The sequence below is a fragment of the Pelodiscus sinensis genome, chromosome 7 (assembly GCF_049634645.1).
Source record: "Pelodiscus sinensis isolate JC-2024 chromosome 7, ASM4963464v1, whole genome shotgun sequence".
Classification (NCBI taxonomy): domain Eukaryota; kingdom Metazoa; phylum Chordata; order Testudines; family Trionychidae; genus Pelodiscus; species Pelodiscus sinensis.
The window spans coordinates 36,787,439-36,807,500 of record NC_134717.1 but is presented as its reverse complement, the minus strand read 5'-3'; the positions used below and the strand labels follow the sequence as shown (position 1 = coordinate 36,807,500).

The 20,062-nt window shown below is 43.9% G+C and overlaps 1 protein-coding gene across 2 annotated transcripts in view; it reads left to right on the top strand.

Annotated features, from left to right (window-relative positions):
* LOC102446421 (sodium channel protein type 3 subunit alpha) overlaps positions 1-20,062 on the top strand; it is a 138,354-nt gene that overhangs the window by 37,665 nt on the left and 80,627 nt on the right. For both annotated transcript variants that reach the window (XM_006137327.4, XM_075933519.1), the window contains 5 exons: positions 3,549-3,690; positions 3,875-4,081; positions 5,461-5,760; positions 16,535-16,882; positions 17,711-17,843. In XM_006137327.4, the coding sequence (XP_006137389.2) occupies positions 3,549-3,690; positions 3,875-4,081; positions 5,461-5,760; positions 16,535-16,882; positions 17,711-17,843 (1,130 nt within the window). The remainder of the gene's footprint in view (positions 1-3,548; positions 3,691-3,874; positions 4,082-5,460; positions 5,761-16,534; positions 16,883-17,710; positions 17,844-20,062) is intronic.

The window sequence follows — 20,062 nt, the reverse complement described above, 5'->3', positions numbered from 1 at the left end:
ACTTACATTACCACAGGAGCTGACTCAACAGCTCTGGTTAAGGTAGTCTAATATCTGGTCATACAAAACACTCACGATCAACATTTGTTCCTGCCTGCTTGAAAAGCGATGTTATTGTTAATGATAAAGTTATCGACTTTGGTATAGGTCTTTTAGAGACAAGTAACAAAATCAATGGTGTGAACTGAGAAGAAGTCAAGAAGGAGAAAATACAATATATTATGAAGGAACAGTAGTGAGTTCATATTTCAAGGATGTTCCTTACTTCCATTTCAACCCTGATCCCGACTAATGCTTAATTTTCCCAAAAATCCTTTCTGCTGCAGCTATTTTGTATGTGAACTTCTACCAAAAAAAAACAAGTTCTGTACAAAGTTTGTGCTTTGTCATGTAGGGCTTTGCTGCATTTTGATCCTGCTTGACTGCACAAGGAGATAAGAGGGAGAACTCATCTCCTAAGTAGTCACCTAGGACTTTTTTGGATTTTGGAGTCAGGCTTTGAGAGAACAGTGGAAGTTGTATGTCTGATACTCCTAATTCATAAAGAAGCTCCTTCATGCACCAGCCAGCAGAATTGGGCCAAACGCATGGGTACAATATGCTATATTATAAGAAAGGTGTAGTAAATTATTTGCCCGTGGAGCTTGGGGAAGAATTGTGTTTCTGTGTCTCAATTTCTTTCTGATGCATTTGTCTCAGGGAAAACAGCTACATGGCACTCCAAACTCCAACTGAATCTTATTCTTAGGAATCAAACTAGATTGGTCCAGATTGGCCTAGAAGTTACTTTTTTTCGCCTGAACACGAGCTATAGCATTTGTATATGTTTTGGAAGTCTGGCTGGTTAATTCAACAAAAGATGTCAGAAACAGATCTTGCAGAGTGGCAAACATGGACAGTCAAATGGGTAGAGTTGAAGGTTTTTACTTGCCAATTAAGCTCCAGAATCTAAATGTGTAGAGTGAAACAACTTATAGAAAATATTTTTCATAATCTTAGCTATGGATTTCCTGATTTAGAACTACATGTGTCTAATGATATTGTTCTAATTACTGGCTATTTACTGCTAGACCTAACTAACTAAAGAAAGAAAGCTGAGGCTATAATCCTCAGTATAATTTTTGGTTAGTGCACTTACTAGGCACATGAATTTGCATCCCACAAATTACATTTGTAACCCCCTTTTTCCTCCCCGGGTTACTCGGGAGCAGATCACACTCTCAGGTGTGCCAGGGTGCCTGATGGTCTTGACATAAAAGGAGATCCTGAGTACCCCAGTGGTGATATTGTTTGGTTGGGGAAAACCTATCCACCCCCTTGCTGCAGTCCCTTGCTCATGAAGAATGTACAATGGCGGTGCCTCCACATGGCTGGCCCTGTACACACTTACTGGTGTGCCTTGGGAACCTCCAGGAATAAATGTATTCCAGCAACGAACTGGATCTAACTCCAGAACAATTAGAAATCATAAATCATATACAAGCAGTCCCCGGGTTACGTACAAGATAGGGACTGTAGGTTTGTTCTTAAGTTGAATTTGTATGTAAGTCGGAACTGGTACATATTGTAGGGGAAACTCTAGCCAAACATTTCTCCAGAACTCAGTTTTATTCTCCCACACCTCACTTCCCTCAGTCCTTTATTCTCAAGCTGAGGTGTCTGCTGAGAAAAGCCGCTCCACATCTCCCTGGTCTGCCAGGTGGGGCGCTAGCTTCGTGTCTCCCTGGTCTGCTAGGGGGGAAAGCAGCTAGTGCGGGGTTGCCTCACCCCGTTTGTAAGTAGGGATCCGATGTAAGTCGGATCCATGTAACCCGGGGACTGCCTGTACATCTAATAGATTGCATTAGAATGAACAACCTTTACTTAACTTAAAGAAACAGGATTTAACAAATTAACAGTGAATAACATCAATTAACAAAGTACAGAGAAGTAAAAGGAACTTTTCTAGCTGCCATTTGCACTGCCAATATTTATCCCACTTCAGAGTGTGCACACCCCTGGACTCAGAGTCCCAGATTCTTGCTTGCGTGTGTGCACTTGAAGAACTGCAGCTGTAATGGAGATTCTCTGTATGTAGTGTGTATGTGGGTCCAAACTATGCAGCAGCTCTGGTTCACTGGATTGGCCTCTCTGCCTCTCTTTGAACCCAGAGTTAGTCTGTATCTCTGAGGTCTGTCCCAGGTAGCGTTTTCCTAAAGATGCCAAGATACTCACAATCTCCTTCTGTGTGCTGGATGCAGAGTAGCTTCTAGCCACAAGTACAGCCAAAGGGCCTCCCCTCTAGGGCAATCAGAAGCAGCCTGCTAGATCCCAGTTCCAAAGGCTCTCTGTCCCAGTCTATAACTGTAACATAACAGCTACTGAACTGGATCAAACTCCTCCACAGCAGCCTGGCTCCCTTTCTGCTCCAAAAACAGAGGGAACAGTCCACAGACTGCTGAGTCTTTCTTCACACGTGGAGAGACTCAGATCTCCAAAACAAAAGTCACTTCCTTCCTGGTTTCCTCCAGGGCTCATGGGAATTTTAGTCTCTGGGGCTGGACTGCAGCACACAGGATCTTCCCAGAGAATAAGCAGGGTCACCTTTAGTAAGGGGACTACACATTCTTACATTCTTACTCTTGTTTCCTGACATACTGTCATAGTGATAATTTACAGTCATACCTAATAAGGCCTTGGAAAGAGCATGGGATTGACTTTATTGCCTGATGGTTAGAGCACTAATAAATGATGTAGGAGATCCAAGTTCAAGTTGCTACTCTAATTAATTGTTTATAGGGTTGCCAACCCTCCAGGATTTGTCCTGGAGTCTCCAGAAATTAATCATTAATCTTTAATTAAATATAATGTCATGAGATGAAACCTCCAGGAATTTATCCAACCAAAGCTGGCAACCCTCGTTATTTATACAAAATGGCATAGCTCAAACAAAAGAGAAAGAGAGCCCTGTCATGTGGAAGACTCAAGTACAAATTACTTTTTCACATCCCGGAGGCAGAGAAATTCAATCTGGGTCTCTCATAACCCAGATGAGTGCCACTGGTCTACTAACCCTGTGTCATTCAACCTGAAATAGATTTTTTCAATGTACAGTTTTTAGATTTGGCTTGACCCAATCCAGGTTTTTTTCCAGATCTACCATTGAAATAAAAATTAGATATTTGTTCTGTTGTATTTATAATCTCCATTTCAGCAAGTGTTTTTGTCTGGGAATTACTAGTTTGGATGGGGATGATTGTTGAAAAATGTGGACGTTGAAATATGAACTAAATAACTTGACATGTTTTCATTAAGGAAAACAAGATTTAGCAACAAAAACAAATTAAAGGGGCATTTTATCATATATTTTTTCATCTTAGCTGAGTTTTGGGGAGCCTTATGCAATTGTTTTAAAACCTAAAATTTTAATTAACATCAGTTTCCTGAAGAGCAACTGTCCAAAAATAATACCTGTTATGTCAAATTAATGCATTTTCTTATGAACCGTAACACAGAATGAGAGTGGACTGAAAGTTAACTATAACACCTCGTATTCTGTCTTCACACAGTCAGTGTCCGGAAGGATATATGTGTGTGAAAGCAGGTAGAAACCCCAATTATGGCTACACAAGCTTTGACACATTCAGTTGGGCATTCTTGTCACTCTTTCGGCTAATGACTCAGGACTTCTGGGAGAACCTTTATCAGCTGGTAAGAACTTTGTGTGAATCAAATGCTAAATATAATTTGATATGGTAAAACTGCATGAATAGGCATCTTCAGTTGTGACAAAACCCTTTAAACAACTACTTATCAGAGCATGAATTGCATCACTAACATACTGTCAAGACTAGCAGTGACACTATATATTTCTATGGATATGTTTTCCCCCCAGACACTACGTGCTGCTGGAAAAACATACATGATATTTTTTGTTCTGGTGATTTTTTTGGGATCTTTCTATCTGGTGAATTTGATCCTGGCTGTGGTTGCTATGGCCTATGAGGAGCAGAATCAAGCAACCCTGGAAGAAGCAGAACAGAAAGAGGCAGAATTCCAGCAGATGCTTGAACAGCTAAAAAAGCAACAAGAAGAAGCTCAGGTATTTTTTGCCAACAAAATGTACTTTTAGTCTGTTTCTTATGTCTAAAATTATAAGTTACACACAGAAATTAGCATGTGTAATAATCTTAAGTATAAGTTAAAGGTGCAGTAAATCAATGTTACTAAGTTCACCATGTGATTCTATAGCTAAAAGATTTGTTACAATGTTACAGAAACTTGGCTACAATGGAAAATTACAGTGCATTATATTTATAACACACTGAGGTTATAGATCTGATGAATATTGTGAAAAAGTCTGTTGCTTCAGATTTATAACCTGCGAGATGATGTTCAGACCTGCTTTCTTTAATAATCCCTCCCAAACATTCGAAACTCAAAAGACTGAAGGACAAGTATTAGTACTAGGATACTGGCCTCTATTAAGCAAAATACATAAGCAAGTATCTATTTGCAATCACTGTGAAGTCAATTGGGGACTTGGAAAAGGGCATAAATCATTTAAGTATTGAAAGGAATTTCTTCTTAGATAATCTTTTACAACAACCTCGTTTACTGGGAAAAACAGATGTATCATAAATAATATAAGCAAATGTAATTGTATTATGTATTTGTTGTGTGAGGTTTTATTATCCAAAGACAAATTGTCTGACAAAGGTTTTGGATGTGAGAACCCAATTTTGTAAACCAATGTCTAATTTCTGGGCTTGCATTTACACTGCCTTTCAACTAGTGTAATCATTTACATCAATTCAGGGTTCATATAAAATGCTAGAAAATTAGAATGCTCAAGTAATTTATGCTCATATTATTTTACACATATTTTGATCAGACATAAATGATACCATAAGGTGCAAGGCAATGGACAATCATGCCCCTGTCTTTAACTTTAAAAGAAAAATGTCTGTACTATCTGTAACCTCTCATTAACAAACACACACATTTAGTATTGATATCTATTGCCACTGATATATAATTGTTCAAAAATTTAGCCACTGAGTGTATAAGTATATTAACATTTAAAACAGACTTTGTTTTCTCTAGTACTTCTCATACATTATATTTTAAAATGCAGTTACGAAGTTAAAAAAAAAAAGATCCTATAGGCTAGCAGGTGAATAAGATAAGGTTTCAGGAAATAGCTGAAAGCAGAAGGAAATTAATTAAATTGAAAGATATCTGGAGACAAACCTTGTTTAGAGAACTATTTAGTTCCCTATTATATAGAGCAGGGTTTCCCAACCTATGGGTCGGGACCCAAATATGGGTCACCATTACATTTATTTTCTGAAAATGTCTACTACATTGACATATTGCTCACAAGTTGCAACTGAATATATGGATAATAATAAAAATTAATACAATTACATAACATTATTAGCAATCTGCAAACTAAAAATATACCTTGTAAACCAACAGGCAACAGCAGCAGTAGCAGCAGTGTCAGTTGCATCAAGAGATTTGAGTGGAGTAGGGGGATTGGGGGAGCTCTTGGAAAGTTCCTCTGAAGCATCAAAGTTGAGCTCAAAGAGTGCTAAAGAAAGGAGAAACAGAAGGAAGAAAAGAAGACAGAAGGAACTGTCTGAGGCAGAGGACAAGGGAGATGTGGAAAAGTTCCCCAAATCTGAATCAGAAGACAGTATCAGAAGGAAAAGTTTCAGATTCTCTGTGGAAGCAAGTCGACTGACATATGAAAAGAGATTCACTTCCCCCCACCAGGTACAGTTTTCTTACTATGTAATCTGTATTCTTCTACTGCCATGATCTGTTACCAAGGAAATATCCAGCAATGCTACTGGTAGAAGGCTATGATTGTATCAAAAATGTACTAGGGGGCTGTGCCTTCTGCTTGCTACACTTGCCACCCCCCTCTCTCTGGTGGTAGACAGCCCCTGCTCTCCTCCTGGCTGCCAGGGAAGGCCAGCCTGAGGCAGTCCTGGCCAGCCCTTTCCCCTCCGGCTGACAAACCGAGGTTGGCCCAGCCCTGGCTCTCTCCTTTCATTTAAGCTTATACCAATAAGTAATTCAGACATACTATTAATATTTAATTAATTCATTCTATATGAGAGCATCATAATATTCCATCACAACAAGGCCTTGTCTTTAAGGCAAGTTAGCAGATGGCAAGGCAGGATATGATTCTCTAGTCCACTATCTTGATGTGTGCTAACTCACTATGTGGACCCTACAATGGCATGCTAAAAGTTCCACAGTGTGCTTTCATGTTTGAAACAGTAAGGTGCCAAAATGTGCTATGAATTTAATGTGCCGTAGCATATCACACAGCGAGTTACTGTGTGTCAAGCTAGTGCGCTGTAGATTCACACCCTGCACTAACTTCCCTATATAGAAAAGTCCTGAATCTACACTATATTATACTGGGGCAACTTTGCTTATATAACCCAATTCAAATTCTTGGATACTGTATGCATTTAGGTGCCCATTTAGCAGCCAGACATAAAAATTCTTGGGTATGTATTTGCTTTCATAATAATACCTTGAACTTACATATTTTGGGTCTGTTCCAAAGCTTATTACAGTCAGTGAGGGTACGTCTACACTACAACGTTAATTCGAACTAACTTAGTTCGAATTAGTTAATTCGAACTAAGCTAATTCGAACTAACGGATCCACACTAAAAAACTAGTTCGAATTAGCGTTTTGCTAATTCAAACTAGCATGTCCACATTAAGTGGACCCTGAACCGGGCTTAAGGATGGCCGGAAGCAGTGCCGGCAGGGCATCAGAGGAGGACTTAGAGCGTGGAGATGCTGCCTCAGGCTAGCCCAGGGCTGCGCTTAAAGGGACCCGACCCCTACCCCGGACAGACAGTTCTCAGGGGTTCCCCGCTTGCAAAGCAGTCCTGGCTTGGAGTGCCCCGACTACCCAAACTGGGCACATCACACCACTCGGCCATCAGCCCGGCTGCACTTGCCGCAGGCTGCCATCTGGGGAGAGGGGGCAATTGGGGGGCTGCAGGAGAGCTTCCACCCCCAGAAGCCCGCAGAGCCAGCCCAGTCCTCCCCATCGGGGGCTCGTGCCCCATTCCTCCCTCACCTCCTTCCACTTACCCTTCCTTAGCCCCTCTTCCTGATGTACAAAATAAAGATAACATGTGGTCAAAACTAGAAACTCTCTTTATTTAACAAAACTCGGGGAAACTGGGAAAAGGAGGTGGGAGAGGGGAAGAGAGAGGCTGGGAGAGGGAAGGGGGGAAAACTGGGAGGAGGGAGCTGAAAGGGGGAAGCAAGGGAAAGGAGGGTGTGGGGAAACTCAAGGATACGGGGTGGGGGTCTCGCCGGGCCAACCGCCTCCCAGCACGGCGAGGGAGGGGGCCTCGGCGTCCCCGGGGGGATGGGGTGGAGGGTGCGGAGGTTGAGGTGGGGGGTGTGGACATTGAGGAACAGATTGTGGGGGTTGAGGAGGAAGAGGTGGGAGGGAGAGCAGGAGTGGGAGGAGGGACAGCAGTTGGGGGGGCAGCAGGGGCAGGACCAGCACGGGGCACCATGCTCTGCAGCAGGAGCTGCAGGTTGATGCTCAGCCCTCGGACCTCAGCCAGCAGCTCGTGGCAGACCTGCAGGTCTTCCCACATCCAGGCCTGCAGTGTGCAGTGCACGGCTCGCAGGGCCCCCAGGTGCTGGTCCCGGTACTCCTGCTCCGTGTTGGCGGTCCGGAACAGGCCGCGGGTGCGGGAGCATGTCCCGGGCGGGGTGGTGCGCCCTGCACGAGCAGCTGGTGCAGCTGTAGAGAAAGAAGAGAAGTGGTCAGTTCTCCCTGGGGACGCAGAGGATGATGCCCAGCACCCTCCCCCACCCCTGCACCGTCACAGCTGCTGTGCTTGTACAGAGGCCATGGTCAGGATGTCTGGCTTTCCCCGGGACTGGGAGCTTCCCCAAGACCGCACCCATGTCCCTGTGCCATGTATAGTGTGGCCGGGGCGGTGGGGGGGAGGGGCAGATGTCCCCTGCCTCTGTGTAGAGGGGACATGTGAAGGGAAAGCATCCTGCTGGGTCCTGCCCCGGGGTCGGGAGCATGTCACGTCTCTTTGCACAAGCATGTGCCTACTGGGCAATGGCCCCTGGGTGTCACGCAGATGGAGCCACCTGCCCAAGGGTGGCATGGCACATGCTTGCACGTGCACAGGTGTCTGTGTGATCCGTGGAAGGCATGGCCCACGCGCGCGATCTCTGGTCTCCCTCCCATCTCCCCCTCCAAACTACTTAATTCAAACTACTTACCCGGTACGGTCTCCCTGGATGACCCTGCTGGAACAGCTGGCGGTGGCCCCTCCGGTGTGCCCAGGTCAGGGCCCTCCGGTCCCGGCTCGCTGTCCCCCGGGCTGGCACGGACCGCCCCTCCCCCAAGGGTTGGTGGAGGGTGGGGAAGTAAGGGCAGGTGTCATCCCCTGCAGCGGCGCCGCCCCTTGTGGCCCTGGCGTACCCCTGCCGCAGCTGCTTCAGCTTAATTCGCACCTGCTCTTGGGTGCGCCTGTGTCCCTTGTGGGCCATGGCAGCTGCTATGCGGCCGTAGACGGCCGCGTTCCTCCTCCTAGTGCGGAGATCTTGGAGATTGGGGGCCTGCCCCCAAATCTCAATGAGGTCCATGACCTCCGCACTAGTCCAGGGGGCCGCACGCCGTCTACGGCCCCTGGCTGGCCCCTGGGTGCTCGAGGACTGGGCAGGGGACGGCTCGCTGCCACTGGCTGCCTGGCTCATGGTGGGGCCACTGGCTCAGGGGTAGACACTGCTGGCAGGTGTCAGCCGACGGTCAGGGCAGTGTGTGTGGGTATGTCTCCTAAGTCTTCAACTGCTAAGACACGAAGTCTCGTCGCAGCGGGCAGCCCAGAAGGCTGAAAGGAGCCCCGAGTGTTTTTAACGTCTGTGACTTTACTGCTAGGACCACAGTCCCGTCGCAGAGGGTAGCCAAATAGGCTAACAGACGCCCCAGTGTGTAGGAAGAGCTTATTACACCTTAGATTTTAACTGCTAGAACACAAAGTTCCTTCGCAGCCTGGGAAACGCTGGAAAGGTGCCCCAACGGATCTTGTCACCTGGGAGTGACACAGATCCAAATGCCCAAGCTCTCCCTATGTCTGTCCCTTTATGATCGGCTGAAGTTCTTTTAAATTGTGCTTGGTTCTATTACAGCAACTGAAGGAGTCAGGTTAAAACTTAAACAGTTACAGGTTTATTAAAGGAACTTATAAATCATATGGTTACAATGGCTATTGCTCTATTTCTTAAATACTAGTAAAATATAGATAGATCTTAAAAAGTGGTTACAGGAAAAAGGTAAAGATAGAAAATAGAAATAATGGTACCAAATGACAGCTTAATCTTTAAAGAGCTCTAACACTATGTATATATACTTAAACAAAGGACCACATCCAGGTACAATTTTTACCCCCTTCTGTGCCTCTTGACTCCAGCGTGTCAGGCCAGGGCCGGTCTCTCAATTCCTCGGAAAGACGAATACGAGGTGGGCGTCCCCTCTGGAACCTCGGGAGGTCAAACACCAAACCCGACCAGCAGATAGATGGTAGATTGACACACAAAGTCAGTGTGCTGCTGGACTCATCTTTATACCCCTGGGGGGCCTGTATTCTCTTTCTTATCTTAAGAGGCCAAATTTTACTGGTCCGTTTTGTGGTGCCAGTTCTTACAAGCAGGTTACAAGTTAATTTACACTTGTAAGAGAGGAAGATAACTAAATTAGGACTGCCGGATGTTCTTGTTGGGCGGGAGATTCCTTCCCCCGTGGACGGGTATGTGTTCGTATCAATAGGGGCACGATGTACAGCCTCTTGGTCAACAATTAGTTTGACCACCCTCCCATCTCTGCTTACAGTTGGTCACGGTCCCTGAGCCAGCATATCTAAACCTCCTGCTCCAAGGTTTTCAAAGAATATGCTGTTTTCCTGCTCTTATGTGCCCTGCATGGTTTCAAGCAGACAAAGGTGGATGTTAAAATGGGGGTTCACGTCTGGCTACAGCAGGGCTGTCTGACTCCAGTGCCGTCTGGCCAGAGTCTACCCCTTTAAGGGCCCGGGACTGGGGGAGAGGACAAGAGTTTTCCTGGTTGTGCCCAGAGAGGCCACCAGGGGGAACCTGGGAAGGGCTAGCCTCCCACTAGTTCGAATTAAGGGTCTACACAGCCCTTAATTCGAACTAGTAAGTTCGAACTAGGCTTAAACCTCGTGGAATGAGGATTACCTAGTTCGAACTAGGCACTCCGTTAGTTCGAATTAAATTTGAACTAACGGAACGCTAGTGTAGCGCCTATGAAAGTTAGTTCGAACTAACGTCACACAGATGAGTCAGTCACAGAGCCTATAGAAGCATGAACTTCTGAGTCCCAGTTTCAGCCCTGTGCGTTAATTACCAAATCACTTGCCCTTCTCTAGTTAACCTCATGCCCTGCAAATCTTTTGTGTACTCCAAGACAAAGACTGTATGGAGGACACAATAACCTGACATGGATTTATTATCCAACAGTAAAATATCATGGGCACGGATTAGTCCATGGTCTACACCAGGAAGTTATTTTGAAATAACTCCCCTTATTTTGAAATAACAAGCGGAGTGTGCACACTCTCAATCCTGTTATTTCGAAATAAGGGGCTGGTTATTTTGAAATAACTGCTGCTTTCCACGAGAAATAATGGGTATTTTGAAATAGTTATTTCAAAATAGTGTGAGTGGGGATGTTCCACTGCTGCTATTTCAAAATAAATATTCTCCAGAGTCATTCAAAGTAATTACTCCCCAGTGCTTCCTGGGGCTCTAAGTCCAGGTAGGATAACCACATTAAGGGAGCCTGCCTCATACTAATTTCAAGACTTCCCTATAGTGTGGACATGCTATTTTGAAATAGTTATTTCAGGAGTTTTTATTTCAAAATAAGTTATTTTGAAATAATTTCCTAGTGTAGACATGACGATATTTTCTTTACCTTCCAAAAGCCTTTGTGGCTTTTATCTCCAACTCCCCAATCAGCAAGAACTACTGAAACTATCATAGAAACTTAACAAATTTGAAAATCTCAAGGCACTTTATATACTTTCCATAACACCGAACTAAATGTTAATTCATCTTATAGACTGAAAAATTAAATCTCATCAAGTAGAAACAAACTTTGTATGTTTTAGGTTTCAGGTTAAATAAGGGAAAAGTACAGTAAAAAAGGGAAATGGTTTATATTAAAAAAGACATGACTTATACAAGCCTGGATAAAATAGTTAGAAAAACAACCACTTAAAGTAAAAATTTTCATCCCTGAACTTGTCAACTGAGCCAGTAATCTAAAGAGAATTAAATCACCAATTGTATTCACTAACTTGGTCACTATTTGAATATGTCTACACAGCAACGTTATTTTGAAATAACTATCTTAGCGTCTACACAGCCATTCCATTATTTCAAAATTAAATCAAAATAGCAGAGGGTTTATTTTGAAATTGACAAACCTCATTCCATGACGAATAACACAAATTTTGAAATTGCTATTTCAAAATAAGTGCTGTGTAGACACTTTTTTTGAAATAGGGGGTCTCCAGCCTTCCCAGGGTGCCCTGTTGGCCACTCTGGCCTCAACCAAGCACACTCCTCTCCCTCCACCCCTCCCCAGAGCCCTTAAAAGGGTAGACTCTGGCCACAGTGCCTGTGCCAGCTCCAAGCCTGCCAGCCCAGAGCCAGCAGTCACTGCCCCTAACCCAGTGGCCGCAAAACATGAGCCAGAAAGCCACTGGCAGCCAGCCTTCCACCGCTCCCCAGGAGCCATCTGCCAGCTCCCAGGAGCCTGCCAGGGCCCAGAGAAGGCGAGTGCCTTCCTGGTCCAGGGTGGAGATCATGGACCTTATTCAGGTTTGGGGGAATGCCCCCAACATCCATGATCTCCGCACTAGATAGAGGAACGTGGCCGTCTATGGCAGGATAGCTGACAGCCTGGCCACCAAAGGCCACATGCGAACCTAGGAGCAGGTTCGCATGAAAATCAAGTTGATCTGGCAAGACCCCCCCAACCCTGAGCCCTGAGCTTCCCCTCCCCCTTCTTCCCCATGCTTCCTCCTTCCAGCTCCCTCCTCCCAGGTTTCCCTCTCCCCTCTCCCACCCTCTCTTCCTGCCTCCTTTCCCCAGTCTCACCAGAGTTTCATTCCCCTCGCCCTAGTTTTGTTAAATAAAGAGAGTTTGTGTTCAAGAAAATACGTGTATTTTATTTGACATCAGGAAGGGGGGTTAGGGATGGGTAAGTGGAAGGATGTGAGGGAGGAATGAGGCACAAACCCCCAATGGGGCAGACCAGAGAGGCTCTTAGTGCTCCTCAGGGTGGAAGCTCTCCCACAGGGCCTTCTGGATACTGACTGCAGAAAGTGCAGCCTGGCTCACAGCAAGGCATCCAAGAGAAGCACAAGAGTGCCCAGGGGCAGCTCTGGCTCCATGTTGCAGAATGTTGTGGTGTCCCAAGTGAGGGCAACCAGAGCATGCAGAGACAAAATGTTTTGTTGTCCCTCACTGAGGTAGACAAGCAAGCAGGGAAACCTGAGAACTAGCTGTCCGGGGGGGGGGGGGGGGGGGTCCCTTTAAGCACAGGCCTCAGATAGCCTCAGGCAGCAGCCACACAAAATTACTCATGACCTGATGCCCTGCTGGACCTGGTTCTGGCCGGCCTTAAATGCGATTCAGCGTCCACTCAGTGTGGATGCGCTATTTCGAAATGCATTTTGTGTGTAAATGCATTATTTATTTCAAAATAACTATTTTGAAATTAGATATTTTGAAATAACGCTGTAGTGTAGACATACCCTTTGTGAAGCAATATCAGTATCGTGGGGCAAATATTGCCCCTCTATATATCCAGGGAATGGCCAAAATGCAATGGAAATGCTATCTGTCTGTTGTGCAAGGAAAGGAGCCAGAGTCTGGGTAGGAAAGGCTCTGTGCCACAGTCAACTCCCTACTGATTGTACTTTATAGTGTGAGTAGTGATGGTTAACCTGATAAACAGGGCTGAAAAAGGAGAGAAAACATGGTGCTGTGTGCTGCCCTAATCCACTGGCTCAAGACTCTCTGTGTATGGGTGCAGAGCAGCAATCTTCATTCACAACTCTCCTCTTGCACCCTATTCACAATGGATCTGCTCTGGCTCCCCTTGGGAGTTCTCATTCATTCCTGTGGGAGCTGGGTCAGCTCCTGTATGTCCTGTTACCTCAAAAATATTCTCACTGGAGACCACCCAGGGTTACACTAGTATGGGTTTATTTCCACTAGGTAAAACTAAAGAGGGGAGAACAGCCACCAAAGATTTAAACTAAAGAAGATAGAGCTATCTCTCTCTCTCATACACACACACACAAGCAAGCACATACCCCTCCATTCATTCACTCATTCTCACCCATTCATTCCTGCCCTGAGGCACTCACTCTTACACAGGCATATGAGTTGCATAAGGAGCCGAGGTATGTAGATCTTGGAGGGTCTGTCTGCTCATCATGGCTGGGGAAGCTGGTCAGGAGGAGAGACACTGGAGCGAAGCTTCTCAGGAGCAAGGGTAGGAAAAAAAAGAGGGAGTCTCACATGTGCTCCCTCTCCTTATATTGTGTTTGAATGGCCCCTGTGACTCATTCACTTTGTCATCAGGGAGCATGCCCAGACTTCCCTTTATCCAGCAAGGAGCATGCCTAGACTGTGATGACTCATTGAAATGTGCTCCATTGTTCCAAGCCTTCTTCAAACACACTCTCACAAGCTTTCTCCATTCACCCAGGGAAGAATGCAACTTAGAGAAAGTTACAAGCAAGGTGGCTGAGAGTTATAAAGATTACTAAATTGCAGTTTATAGTAAGTTTCTGAGAGTTACAGGGATTATAAAGTTTGACAAAGATCACAATAAGTTGCAGTTTAAAACCTTAGACCTTACAGTTTGGTGTAGCTTTAGAAAATCCATGTATATAAATCAAGTAAGCTCAGGCAGAGGCTTTTTTATGCAACATGTCCCATGTGCACAGCAAGTGCTAGAGGTTTGGAGTGAGAGGTCTGTTTCTTCTGGATGTGTCTTTTGAGTGTGTGTGCTGAGAAGCACCCAGCTCTTTCATTCTGACTGTGAATTTATGGAGTTACGCTCTTAGATCACAACTTAAGGCTCAAAATACAAATATATAAATGATGGTGCTACCAAGTAAATAACTATAACACTTAATTTTAATGGATACATAGCTATATAGTGTACTAATGTGTAACAACAGAATATAAATTATGTATAATTAAGTTATAACAATACAAAATTAAATATAATTGCCAAGAAAGATCAAAATGTGTCAAAAAGTGCACTTCATTTGATTGCTATAATTTACTAAAAACTGGGGCACACACACACACACACACACACACACACACACACACACACACACATAATAGTCAGAAAACTTGGCATACTTTAAAAAACATACAGAAATGAAAATCTTTTATAGTGGATGCAATCTCAGTCACCATCCCCTTCCCCATCTCCCAGTTCCCCCCACATTCAGCATTCCCTCCCCAGCATTCAATCCCAGTCATCTTACCCAGTCAGTCCCAGCCTTTCCACCACCACCACTGCATTTACACCTCTTCTCACCTTCTCCATCGCATCCCCCATCAACCTCTGTTTCCAGTTTCTAGCTCCACCTCTCAGTCTCCTCGTCCCAGTCTACTTCCCCCAAGCTCTCTGAAGGGCTGGCTCTTGTCTCCATCACATTTTCCTGCCGACTTCTTCCTCCTGAATGCAGGAGCGAAGCATTGAGCACACAAGCCAGTGAGCATCCCTGCTGTCAGTTCAAGCACATCCCACAGATTCTCAGAGCTGCAATTATAGCAGAGATAGGAAACCTTTTTTGGGTCGGGAGCCACTGACCCACAGAAAAATCAGTTGGAGGGGCCACACCAAAAAAAAAACCTCCACCCTCACAGACATGGCCCCTGACTGAGAAGTAGAAAGACATTCCCCTACATTTCTTTCACACGCCAGAGCATAGAGGGGACTTGAGCAAGTAAATTTTGGAGGCTCCCCTAGGCTTCCTCCCTCCTGCCAGGCAGAACCTGTGGGTTGGATCAGGCTCTGGCTTGCCTGACTCTGGCTTGTGAGGCTTGGGGCTCCTCCACTGCAGTGAGGAGCCAGCTCTGGTGCTCCAGCCCCACAAGAGTTGTGGGGCTGGAGCATCAGCACAGGCTCCCCAAAGCTAGGGATGAGGAAGCCCCCAGCCTTGGGGGCCAGATCCAGGTAAGCTAGGGGCTGGATCTGGCTCCTGGATCTTAGATATCTATCAATATTATGCACTCTAAATGTAAACGCTATTATTTTACGCATGGAAGAATGATGGCTAAATCGAGGCCCCATATCAAAATCAAGTTTTTAGTATACCAGGATATCAACACTAATAGAAGGGGAAGACTGAAGAGAGTTTAATGCAAGGTTTGTTTTCTCCAGGACTGTTACTAGTTGTATTTATTCATGAATATTGTAGCTGAAATATGCAGAAAGGAAGACAAAGATTCCATTAAGCAGTTTCTTATACTGTAATTAAACAGAAGAATTTCCAATAAGGATTGATTTTCTTTTTCTCAGTGGTAAAAGGGCATCTTCAGAAAACTGTTGATCTCTTAGGGTATGTCTACAATAGCCCCCTACTTCGAACTAGGGAGGCTAATGTAGGCATTCAAAATTGCAAATGAAGCCCGGGATTTAAATACCTGGGCTTTATTTGCATGTTCCGATCCGGTTGCCATTTTGAAATTCCACTAGCCCAAAGTAACTGCCCGCGGCTACATGTGGCAGTGAAATGGTAATTCGAACTAAGTCCTTAGTTTGAATTAACTGTTACACCTCATTCCAGGTGGTAGTTTGAGAGTGCTGCTCGCGGGACCCACTGGTGAAGACTACGCACTTATGTAGGTCTTAGGCTTACCCAGACTGCCTTTAGCAATGATCACGAGAATTAATCCCTCAGGCAAACAGAGTGACATTGAGTGAGTCATGAGCCTTATGATTTAGAGTCCCTGTTTCCCACAAGGAATAGAAAGAAAACTCTGCAAAGATCTTTTATCTGTGCTATCTTGTGGGAGAAAAAAAAAGTAGAGCACACAGACATCCAGGGTATAGCAGGGAAGCATGCTTCTCCTGAGTACCCAGAAAATAGTGGACACCATCTTAGTCCCTTTTCTTCATTCCATTGCTCCTAATTGCTAAACTTTCCTTCCCTTCCCCCACCAAACACTCTCATGCCAGTAGGAGGACAGCATTCCCTGCACCTCTCTCACTGCAGCTCGATAACACTTCAGAAATGCTTCCCTCCCTCCCCACCTACTAAACAATATGGCCCTGTGAGCACACCGTTGGTTCTTAAAAACTATTAAATATCCGTTCTCTAGAGCATGGTTATTGCTTTCCATAAGAAAACAAAGCATTTTTAAGTGTTTCATTTACTAATGCTGTTCTTTATGGGGTGGGGCTTTCCTACAGTCTTTGCTGAGCATTCGTGGTTCCCTGTTTTCTCCGAGGCGCAACAGCAGAACGAGCATTTTCAGCTTCAGAGGTCGAGCGAAGGATGTAGGATCAGAAAATGACTTTGCCGATGATGAACACAGCACTCTTGAAGACAATGAGAGCAGAAGAGATTCTCTCTTTGCTCCAAACAGACATGGCGAGAGGCGCAACAGTAATATTAGTCAAGCCAGTATGTCATCCAGGATGGTACCAGCACTTCCACCAAATGGGAAGCTGCACAGCACTATAGATTGCAATGGGGTGGTTTCTTTGGTTGGAGGACCTCCAGCTCTCACGTCACCAACCGGACAACTTCTCCCCGAGGTGATCACAGATAAACCATTAACTTCACTGTCATATAAGCAAGTTTGAAATAGTTGAGGTATTTCTACAGCTGCAAATTCATCTATCTCTTGTAATTCTTTTAACACAGTAACAAGAGGGGTAAATCTCCTTTTGCATGCATATGGCAGAACTCAATTCAGGTGTTCTGCTCTCCCTTTATGTATGGTCTTCAATGGGAGAGAAGAATATCTTAACTTAATGTTTCCATCTGGATCAAAGTTTTGTCCCAAAAAAAGAGAGAGAAATAAACTTCCTTCAACCAATAACTAGCATAGTACTTGCAAACACGTAGAACTAACAAGACAAGAGGTGAGATCCTATACCCATTAAAGTCAATGGCAAAAGCCCAACAACTTCAGTGGGAGAAAAAAGGTATCTGGCAGCAAATTTTAGTTTACTCAGCATTCATTTAAATTAGACATTGGCCCCAAATTTCCCAGAACTGCTTGGCAATTTGCTTCCCAAATTGAGAGTCACCTTGCAAGTTGCTTGAGAATCAAGTAACCATTTAAACGAGAGAACCTGAATCTCTGCTTGGAACCAAAAATCCTCCTTCTCCTCTATCTAAACACACATCATGTACTTGCATGTATCCACTTTCAATTAGCTAACTGCTTGTTGGGCAGACATCTAGGAAAACAGCAAAGATAATCCTGGCAGAGAAAGAAATTTGCAGTATGTAAGGAAAGTCTAATACACTGGAAAAGAAGCTATTCATAGTTGACTTTGCCATGAGAATATTTGTATAGTGTGTTGTTAATAAATTGCTGAAAATGATGGTTTAATTCACTGGCATTTTATTTGCAGGGCACCACTACAGAAACAGAAATAAGAAAAAGAAGACTGAGTTCTTATCAAATTTCCATGGAAATGTTGGAAGATTCTGCAGCAAGGCAAAGAGCAATGAGTATAGCCAGCATACTCACTAACACAATGGAAGGTATGTGACATATTACATTTTTACACACATTTCACTGAATTTGTTTTAGCTGCACTTAATAGAAGATGTACATAATTTCACTTGTAGTTATATAATTGGACAGATGAAGTCTGGCACTGGAAGTAGGTAATGAATATTTTCATCCCATGTTCTTAATCGTTTAGCCTGATTTACCCTAAACCTCCTATAATATTAATTATCTAGCTAGTTAGCTAGCTCATATATTGCCTCCAGTCTGGAGCAGGAGAAACAAAATGAACAGCGTTAGGGAAATATTCTCCTGTGAGGAGAAAGAGAATTTATCTTAGTGCAGCCACTGAAAGGGAGAGCAGGTCTGAAGGGTAACAGCTATGCCAGGACAGATGACTGTAATTAGGTCCTTTTTTTTGTTAACTGCAATAGGAGAAAAACTCTTCTATTACACTAGTATCTATGATGAAGTGGCAGAAGCCAAAGAGATGGAAATCCTGTTCTGCGTTATCAGTGTTCTAAAACATCGGGTCACCAGGAGATTAAAGTAAACCTTCACAAAAACTGTTACTACATAATAGTAATTTGTTTATGGTAGTCTCATCAATAATCTATTCATGGTCCTTGCCCAAACATCTTAAAGCCCAAGGACAAACAGATAAGTATGGGAAGGAAACAACAACAATTTATGTCTTTTGTTTAAAAATTGCCTATATGATAGCAGTTGGCTCCCACCAACCCTATACATACACTATTTCTCTTGACGAAGTGGGTCTTTGCCCACGAAAGCTTATGCTCCTACACTTCAGTTAGTCTATAAGGTGCCACAGGACTCCTCGTTGCTATTTCTCTTGAGTTACATTAGAGAGGTGCAGACAATAATATAAATAACATTTTACACAAAAGTACAAAACCTCATGTGTCTTTCTATAAAATATTTATTCACAAAACTAGAAAAATGGAAGGTGATTTGGAACATGATGAAAACTCAATATACCAGAACCTCATTCAATTAAAATAATATTTTGACTTGCTCTAAAGTTTTATAATGATAGTTTTGGGCACAATATTACTGATAAATATGTCTAGGAATTTTTTTAACAGCAGTTCTAAAAAGTCAGACCCAGTCTATTTAATTTCCATGGTAACATGTGTCCTTCACCTCGGACTTGAAAGAAAATTTACAAACAAAATTTACAAAGTACTTTTCAAATTCATTTGTGAAAAGTCACAATTTCAACAGATTTTTAAAATTAATTCCTAAATCATATTCTCATTTCTCAGAGAAGCACATCAATCTCAGCTTAAATATAATCAGAGATGAAAGTGTACATTACCTCACCTCTTGCAAAAGTACTTCTAATGCATTTTTGAAAATCTCTGATCACAACAGAGTCTTCCTTTCTATTAGATTTGATATCAGTGGAGTCCATACAAATTTGACTCACCAATTAGAAGAAATTAGTACAAATTTTCCAATATCTCTAAATCAGGCTCTGCAGCTGGTGGGCCATGAGATACTTTGTAGACATTGATTGTCTGTAGGCACAGCTCCGCAAACTCCCATTGGCCACAGTTCTCCATTCCTGGCCAATGGGAGCTGTTGGAAGTGGCAGCCACCTTGTCCCTTTGGCCTGCACCACTTCCTACAGCTCCCACTGGCTGGGAACAATGAACTGCGGTCACTGAGAGCTGTGGAGGGCTGTGCCTGCGTACAGTCAATATAAACAAAATGTCTTGTGGCCCATCAGCAGCTAACCCTGGTGGACCACGTGTGGTCTGCAGGCTGCAGGTTACCTACCACGTCTCTAAATGAAGTACTATGTGTAGGCCTTTTTGCTGACCATTATGCAAAATTCTGGGCCAGTCCTACTCTCACATATGGGACCTCTTCTGTCACCTCTTCCTTCAGGTGAAGACTCTCTCCCTGTTTACCTTTCTTCCACTCTTTTTTTACTAGCAGGGACAGCCAGAAACATCGGATAGATTTGAGCTCACACCATCGTCTGACTATGGTGAAAGAAGGATTTTATGTGAATTTAATCAGGCCTCAACTTTTTTATTAGATGTCTGGGACTACCCAGCAGATAACACTTTACAGTGCAAGTGACCCCATGTTTATTGCGTAATTACCTGTGAGAGTTTTACCGGTTCTCCCTCTTTTCCCTTCCAGCTCCCTCCAGAAAATCCATTGCTTTAGAACCTTACTCCTAGGAGGGTTAAGTTGGGCTATAAGAATGACAGGCTGG